This window comes from Manacus candei, unplaced genomic scaffold (assembly GCF_025592945.1).
Source record: "Manacus candei isolate 608988 ecotype Guabito, Panama unplaced genomic scaffold, ASM2559294v1 h1tg000076l, whole genome shotgun sequence".
NCBI classification, from domain to species: domain Eukaryota; kingdom Metazoa; phylum Chordata; class Aves; order Passeriformes; family Pipridae; genus Manacus; species Manacus candei.
This window is the reverse complement of record NW_026138124.1, coordinates 5574152-5582533: the sequence shown is the minus strand read 5'-3', so window position 1 is coordinate 5582533 and position 8382 is coordinate 5574152. Positions and strand designations below refer to the sequence as shown.

The window sequence follows — 8382 nt, the reverse complement described above, 5'->3', positions numbered from 1 at the left end:
TAGGGGCACAGGGAGATGGGTTTTCACAGAATCATGGAATCATTTAGGTTGGAAAAGCCCTCTAAGATTGTTGAGACCAACCCTTAACCCAGCACTGCCAAGCCCACTGCTAACCCATGTCCCCAGGTGTCACATCTACATGGCTTTAAAATCCTCCAGGGATGGTGATTCCACTGCCCTGCACAGCCTGTGCCAGGGCTGGACAACCCTTGGGGTGAAGACATTTTCCCCTAATATCCAGTCTAAACCTCCCCTGGCACAACTTGAGGCTGTTTCCCCTTGTCCTATTGCATGTTACCCAGAAGAGACAGACCCCCACCTCCAGCCTCCTGTCAGGGAGGTTGTGTCAGAACACCCTTCCCAAAGAGCCAAAACCACAGAGCATGGAAACTGTTCCCAGACCACCCCGGTGACCCGGGGCAGCGCCTTCCCTTTATTTTTACATCTGCACCCTCCAGAGATGCCAGCCCAGGGTGCTGTTTGTGCAGCTCCAGTGTGAAGCCTGGCCCAGGCTCCCGGTGATCCCCACCCCTCCTGAGCCTCAGGCCCCTCTTCCCTGTGGATTGAAGGTGAGGGAGGAACTGGAATAGGCACACCCTGGAACCCAGGACTTGTGCACAGCCCCCAGCTGCCCCCTTGCAGTGATGAGGCTGCCCCAGGGCCTCTGCCTTCAACACACAGGGGCTGCAGGGCTGGGGGGGAAAGGGGGAGCCTCGACCACGCCAGGAGCTGTGTGAGGCAGCTGCCAGCCTTGTCCCAGTGGGATGGGGAGCACCAGCATCCAGAGAACATCCCAGCAAATGGGAGTGGCTGTCACAGGGTGCTTCTGACTCCGGGTGAGTGGCTTGGGCATGGATCCAGCACCGCAGTGAACACCCGGACTGTCCAGGAGCAGGGCCCAAGCTCTGTCCCACACCCAGGCTTCCAAGGAATGGGATGAGACACCAGAGTCCGGACGGAATCGAGGAGATGTGGATGGGGGATGGAGGCAGTGGGGAGAAACAGTCCTGGCCCCCACACTGCCCCCCTTCAATTCTCCTTTGTGTCTTTGTTCTTGTTCTGAAACTTCTGGTGGACAACGCGGAGGGTGGTGAAGAAGTTCCCCAGGAAGAGGATGAAGAAGGGGAGGCCACACATGAGGACCTGTGGGAGGCACAGAGGCACAAGTCAGCAGGAGGGACCTGCCTGGGGCATCCCCCTTCCCAGGGCAGCCCCCTGGGAGCCCCCTTACCTGCCACTCCTTGCATTCCGGGTGCTGGAGCATGCGGAAGAGGGTGATGGCATTGTAGAGCTGCCAGAACTGCAGGAGAGAGGAGATTGAGGGAGAGCTCTGCTCTCAGAGGTTCCATCCCACGCTGACACTCATCCAGCTGCTCCCTCTGGGCACAAACCCCACACCGACCTCACATGAGGGCAGTGAAACCCCATCCAGGCTCAGGGTCAGAGGGCTCATCCCCAGAGGACCCCAGCTGGGACATCCCCTCCCCTTTTGTGCCACCTGGAGCTCAAGGGCTGCGAGAAAGCCTCAGAGCAGCCTTTGCCCATCAGCCTCTGACCAAGGAAGGGCTTTGGAAAGGATTTGGAAGGCTTCTCACCACAGCCCCTCTGCTCTATTCTGCACTTGGCAGAACTGCCCCAGGTCCTCCCCATCTCATTGCTCCAGTTGTGGAGGCGGTGGGTGCTTTGGAGGAAAAGGCTCAGCGTTTGTTGGAAGCATTTCCCTACCCCTGGCATCCCATATCACATGGCTGCAGCAGCCTGTGGGGACTGTGGGATGTCCAGGCTGCTGATCCCACAGCTGGGACTGCAGCATGACCTGCTCCCACCTGAGGCTGTGGCCTCTTGCAGGGATCAGTGCAGACTCACATGCCCAAAGAAGAGGAAGGGAAGCAGAAACGTGAGGCCTCTCCACATCCAGGACTGGAAACCCTCTGCAAAGGATGAAGGTTTGTGTGAGGACCTGGAACAGGCTGGCAGGGAGCAGATGGAGCCCAGTGCCTCTGGACACGGGCAGCGAGACTCAGTGCCCACTCCATGCCTGGCTGAGAAGGGCCTGCCATGCCAACCTCACCGTGGGCACCTGTACTCGCAGGGGGGATGGTGACAGGGACTCCTAAGACAGCAGAGGAAGCTGCTCCAGTGGAGCTGCCCTCGCCCATGCTGGAGCCCCTCAGCCCAGCCCTTGGTGTCACAAGGGCCTGGGAGGTGACAGCCCCCACACAGTACCCGGGGTGTTGGAGGGATATTTCATGTCTGAAAGAGCTTCCCGGGGAAAGTTTGGATGCCAGGAGCTACATCCACTGCCACCTCGCATCCCGAGGGAGCCAGCTGTGGGCTGGTGGTCCCAGGAGAGCAGGAGGAGGGAGGCACCCAGCCTGTGGGGTGCTGCTGCCCTATGGGAGATGCTGCTCTCAGAGTTTTGGCTTTACTTGTAGCTTTTACTGTTTCTGCCACTGACAAACTGCAGCCAAACTGACCTCGGACCAAACTGCCACCGTTACCTTTAACAGAACCCACAGCTCCCAGTTAGCTGAGGCTGGGCTGGAGCTGGGAGGGAGGCTTGGGCAGCCACAGGCCCTGCAGCAATGGTGGGTCCAGCTGGACTGGGACAATCAGTAAGGGGAGATCCCGACTTACCCACGGTCAGGTCCATGTTGTGCCTCTCACCCAGCGCTCGCAGGCGGTACAGGCACCCACTCTGGTAGTAATACTGCAGGAACTGCACAAAGCCTGCAAGGAGAGTGTGGCTGCCATCAACAGGGGCCCAGGGATTAACTCTTGGCCCCAGCTCTGTGATGACCTTGCCCACAAAGATCACCCCAGTGCCAGGGAGGTGAGGGCAGGACAGAGTCCAAGGGAAAACGCAGATAAGCCGAGAGCTGTGAGCAGCTGCAGCCAGGTCTGCACGTGCTGCAGAGCCCCACAGGCACGCTCAGCACCCCAGGCCAACCACAGTCCCTGTCCCAGCACAGCACTTACTCTGGTACATGGAGAAGGAGAGAAACTGGTTCCTGAACATCTGGTACATGAGCCCATCTGGCCTGTGGAGAAACGATGCTGGCTGGGGGACATGGGGCTGGGAGGGGACGGCCAGCCCTGCCTGCCCCACAGCCCCTGTGGCTGCAGGTCAGGGTAGCAAAGGCCCCTCTGCCAGAACCACCCACAGCCCCCTGTGGGACGGGGAACACACACTTACCATGTCAGCATGACACCTGAGAGGAAGGTGGAGACGTAGTGATGAAAAACCCACCAGCCTTTGATTCTGGAAGGCAGACAGAGAGAAGGGGTGTCAGGTCCTGAGTGTGAATCCCAACCCAGAGGTGCACCAGCAAAGCAGAGCAGCCACCTGACAGCTCCCAGAGCAAGATGAGGAGTGGGGCTGGTTGTGAAACATCCGTGCTCGGAGCAGGACCCGGCGCCTCCGGTCTGGGCAGCACCGGGAGCTGGGGCCCTTCCAGCCGCCGTTCCACCTTCCCGCACCACCTCCGCACGGGGAGTTCCTCCTGCCCCGCTCCTACAGCTGTACCAGGGCTTGCTACACACCCTGAGTAGGAGGGAGCTGCTCCCTTGGGAAGCTCAGAGCTGCTCGATGGGCCCTAACTTCTCAGCTTTGCAGAGAAGGACCAACTCGCTGCACCCCCTCCCCGAGCCCAGGGACTCACTTGGATCCGTTGTTGATCAGGATGCTCTCTCGGATGGTGAGGGTGCAGTAGTACCACACCAGGAGGAAGTTAAAGACGGCATCTGTCACCCTGGTGTCACACAAAGGAGGGTGTAAAGGTGTGTTGGGGGCACTGGCACTGCTGTGGGACACCCACCCACCGCAGGCAGGGACCTGCTCCTCCCCCCCACCCACCACGGCCACGGCAGGACTGCAGCAGCCACAAAGGCCACCCCACCTCCAGGGCGGTGTCCAGATCCTTTATCAGGATCTCCTGTTCAGCTCTGGACCTTGCAGGATGGGAGAAGAGGACACGGGGACCCTGGGAGGAGATCTTTGCCCAGGATCCAAGCAAGACTCACCGGGAGTTGAAGAGGAACCGACAGGAGGAGGAGACAATGAGTAGGATGATGGTGAGGTAGAGCTTGAACTTCTCATATTCATCTTTATAAGCAAACCTGCAGGCAAGTACAAGGACTTGGAGTGAAGTGGCTGCTGGAATGCTGTATCCTCCCGCCCCACCAAGCTGGACAAAAGTGATGTTCTGTTTGGAGCCTCTGGGACACACTTGGGAAAAACCTTGCCTTGGGGATATTTCTGAGAGGAGAACACACCAGGCTGCTTCCACACAGGTGGGACACCTTCAAGCACTCCAAGCCACCCAACAGCCTGTCTGGTGGCCCAGGTTTTGGGGAAGCTGGGCAGACTGGAGTCTGCACATGTCTCCAAGAGGAGGATTGGGAAACAGAAGGAGAGGGACACAAGCTCCCGGTTGGGTATCTCTGGCATGGGGAAGGCTCTCCTGGGCCAAAACCAACCACTGGTGTTTCCCCAAGGGAAGAGGAGGGGGCTATCCACTGTCTGTCTTTCCAGGAAGTTCCTAACAGCAGAAACCCAGACATGGCTTTGGTGGAGGATCCTTTTTAGCTTGTCAGAGCTAATGGTCCATCCCAGCCCAGTGGCAGGAGCTTGAGGGGGAGTCAAGGATTTGGCTGATTCTGTGAAAGGATGCAGAAAACAGCCCAGGAAGGGGATCTACACCAGGTGGGCCAGGCCAGGCCAGTGTTTGGCCAGGAGGAGCTGTTGTTCCTGGTGCCAAGGGGATCCCAAGCCAGCAAAGCAGAGGTGGCAGCGAGGAGGGAGCCGTACTTGGCCTGTTTGCTGAGCAGTGTGACGTTCACGTTCCCCAGCACCAGACTCAGGTACAACCTGGGGAGAGAGCAGAGGTGTCAGGATGGGGACCTGCCTGTGGAGCTGTCCCCTCTCGTGCCACCGCTGGGGCCAGGGATGAGCTCCCTCCCAGCTGATTTCCACTTGGAGCTGCCAGGCACAAACACTCTGGCATCCCCTCCCCAGGGCAGGGGGACGGGTGGTCAAGCACACACTCCACCTCCTGTGGGCACTGGGGTGTTCACCTGGGCTTCCCCCCCACACAGCCACTGTCCAAGGGTGGATGAAGGCCCTGAGCAGGCAGAGGAGTGAGGGGGAAGAGGGCAGGGCTGCAGAAGCTCAGCCTGGCTCCTGCCCAGGTGTCCTCTGGGGAGCCCAAGTGGAGCAGCAGAGCTGTGACCCCCCCACAGCCACGGGGATGTGGAGGGTGGACCTGGTGTTTCACCCAGAGCTGAGGTGCCTCTTACCCGTTCTTCTTCGGCAGATAGGCCTCCATCTCAAAGAAAACATTCTGCCTCTCTTTAATCAGGTTCTCGGCCTCCTGGATGGAAGATACCTGCTCGGGACTCGCGTGGGCTTTGCTTCTGGGGAGGAAACACAGGCACTGGCATCAGGAGAGCCTTTGCAATGTGATCAGCATGTGCTGGCCCTCCACAGGTGACTGACTCGGGCAAGGACACCCCAAGGACAGCAAAGGTAGATGGGAGGCAAGTCCATAACTCTGTCAGGCTGGGATGTTGCTCAAGAGAAGGAAGCAGGAATGGGAGTGAGGTGAGGCCAGAGGAGTCTCTCACCCTCGAGGAAGGACGGGGAGAGCTTGGTGCAGGAACGTGGCAGTTCATGGTACCTGCAAAGCCCTTGCAAGCTCTGAACTGCAAACGGGGCACAAATTGGGGCACAGGGAAGGGACGCTGGGGAAGATCTGCCTCTCACAGCACTTTGCCATGAGTGAGGCTGCAGAGAGGTCTGTATTTCAGACACGGGGTGAGAGCCCCATCCTTGCCTCTCTCCCCTCCTGTGCTGCCACAGGACACCCACTTACTTTTTGAGGGAGACCGAGAGCTCCTTCAGCCGCTTCTTCTGCCGTGCGATGGAGCTCGAGATCCCATCCTGGAGCTTGGTTAGCTCCTCGAGTTTCTGCTTGTACAGCTTGTGGTTATCCTGGGAAGGAGAGACCAGCAAGCATTAGAGCTGCCTGCCCAGCCATCCCTGTCCTCAGGCCCTCCACGGGGGCACTGCTGATGCTTCTGTTAAAAAATGTCCTCAACTTCACCTGCACAGCAGCTGGGTGAGAGGAGGGGTGGCTGCAGAGGACCAGGTGTGTTTGGGGACAGCCTGCAGCCAGCCCTGCTTCCATGGGGACGCTCATCCCCAATCCCAAGGAAGGTATCTACAGGTGCAGGCACACCCACAGGCCGCAGCCTGGTCCTGCCCTTCCACATCCCTCATGTCCAGCCCCCTCCAGCTGCGGGCTGTGAAAGTCCAGCCACCAATGTGGTGATGCTCCCACGGCTGGGAGACCACTGACTGTGCACAGAGGATAGAAAAGACTTGGAAAGAAATGCTGTTTGAGCCAGGGCTGTAACTGAGGGCCGTGGTAACCCGGAGCGATGGCTTTGAGTGCTGGGATGGGATAAGTGACTCCCTCTGCCTCCAGGTTTGTGCAGCACCTGCTGCTGCCCCAACTTGTGGCTCTGGGCACCCCTGGGAAGCTGGAAGGAGCCTGTCAATGAGCTGGACAAAGAGGACGGACTCACAGCAGGGCTGCAGCCAAGTGCCTGGTAACCCAACCGCACCTGGGAAAGGCTGGATGCCACTCTCCACTATATTTAGCAAGGAAAGGAGAGAGCGTGCGGGATCAATGCTGCTGCCTGTCCAGGTCAGCTGGAAAACAGCCTCACCTCAGCCACAGCAGCCCGAATGCCACTTCCACCAGGGAATTACACGCTGCTCACAACAACCCTTGGACTAGACCTTAGCACACAAGTTTTAGCTCTTATCAAGCACTTGATCAGCAGATTTGAAAGTTGTTCCCAAAGGAGAAAGGTGAAACTCAGAGCAGAGGAGAGAAACCTTCTCCCTCTGGTAATAAGCAGTAGCAGATCTGGATCCCAGACAATCCCAGCTCCCCAGCAGTGATTTATGTCCCTGATCTCTCCCAGGGCATTCCCTGCTTGGCCATCAAGCTTTCCTGCTCCCATCTGGAGTCACCTCCTCGTCTTGCTCTGGAGTTAACTGTGAGCAAGTGGCTTTTGTGACAAGTCCTTTAGCTGTGTCAGCATCCCAGCACCAGGCTCGGAGACAGCCTGGATCAGGAGCCACCCCGGGAGGAGGTTTCCAATGGGAAGGGCCAGCACTGTGTGGCTGCACTCAGTGTTCGAAGTGGGCGACCCGGGACATCCACGCAACCCCTATGGAGCAAGAGGAGGTTTCTCAAAGCCTCCCTTGCCCCAGATCTGGGCACAACAGCGACGTGCCCGCAACAACATCCGCTTCGCCCCGCTCCCGGGGGGGAAGGAGGGGGAAAGGGAACTGGTGCAGCTGCAGCTGAGTGACCTGAGCAGCAGCAGGAGATGGGGTTAGCCAACCTTTCCCTTGGGTGACCCTGTCTGAGCTGAACCCTGCCCACTCCTTCCCCCGGCAGCCCGCGCCCTGGGGATTACACAAAGCAGGTGGAAGCACCTCTGATACCTGTCACCTGCCTGGCACGGAGCCCCCGGTGGGTGGCAGGGCACGGGAGGGAGGGGGACGGGGTACGGAGGGTCGGGACGAGGAGCCTGGCCGCGGTGTGCCCGGATTCCCGGCGATCCCGGCCAGCGGGGCAGTTTGGCTCCGGGCCGGCCCGAGCGGGGCTGACAGGGGCGATAAGGAGCGATAAGGAGCGATAAAGAGCGTGAAACGGCATCTGCGCTCCCCGTCCGGCCGTGCCACGCCAGCTCCCAGCCCTCGGACACGGGAGCTCTGGGCTCTCCACGCCAGCTCCCAGCCCTCGGACACGGGAGCTCTGGGCTCTCCACGCCAGCTCCCAGCCCTCGGACACGGGAGCTCTGGGCTCTCCACGCCAGCTCCCAGCCCTTGGACACGGGGGTCTGGGCTTTCCACGCCAGCTCCGCGCCGGGCCGGGGGCTCAGACCGGCGGACCCCGGTCCTTGGCAAGCGCCGTGCCCGGCACAGCCTGGCACCTCCGCCCCGCTCCCAACCGCTCTGCCCGGGCGCACAGGGCTGGGACACAAGGAAAAGGGGAGAAGCGGCCGCGCTCCGGGAGGGAGCCGCCGGCTGCCCGCGGGACCCGTTGGAGATGCTGCGGGGAGCGCCCGCGGCGGATCCCCCAGGGCGCTGTGCCGGTCACCGCGGGGTGCCGGGGCGGCCCCCGAGCCCCCCGGGCGGGGGTGCGGCGGTACCTGGATGCGCTGGAAGCCGTCCTGCAGCTCCTCCCACTCCCGCAGGCACTCGGCGGCCGAGGCGCCCGCGGCCATGGCGGCGATGGCGGAGCCCGGCCCGGCCCGCGGCCACGGCGCCGCTGCCCCGCCCCCTTCCGGGCACACCCACCG

The 8382-nt window shown here is 60.5% G+C and overlaps 1 protein-coding gene across 1 annotated transcript; it reads right to left on the bottom strand.

Moving 5' to 3' along the window:
- Positions 1 to 388: 388 nt before the first annotated feature.
- Positions 389 to 8369, bottom strand: TMEM120A (transmembrane protein 120A). The gene is made up of 12 exons (XM_051810020.1): positions 8233 to 8369; positions 5874 to 5992; positions 5299 to 5415; positions 4811 to 4870; positions 4024 to 4119; positions 3663 to 3752; positions 3197 to 3262; positions 2980 to 3041; positions 2638 to 2730; positions 1867 to 1931; positions 1232 to 1300; positions 389 to 1143 (listed from the first exon to the last, which is right to left on the bottom strand). Exons 1-12 carry the CDS (start codon positions 8305 to 8307, stop codon positions 1030 to 1032), a joined length of 1026 nt encoding a protein of 341 aa, XP_051665980.1. The 5' UTR covers positions 8308 to 8369; the 3' UTR covers positions 389 to 1029.
- Positions 8370 to 8382: the final 13 nt, after the last annotated feature.

Coding starts and splice junctions, on each gene's coding strand:
- TMEM120A (XM_051810020.1), bottom strand. CDS start 8,307: ATGGCCGCGGGCGCCTCGGCCGCCGAGTGCCTGCGGGAGTGGGAGGAG. Junction 1,301..1,866: donor CCTTCCTCTTCTTTGGGCAT/GTGAGTCTGCAC, acceptor TCTCTCCTGCAG/TTCTGGCAGCTCTACAATGC. Junction 1,144..1,231: donor CGGAATGCAAGGAGTGGCAG/GTAAGGGGGCTC, acceptor TGCCTCCCACAG/GTCCTCATGTGTGGCCTCCC.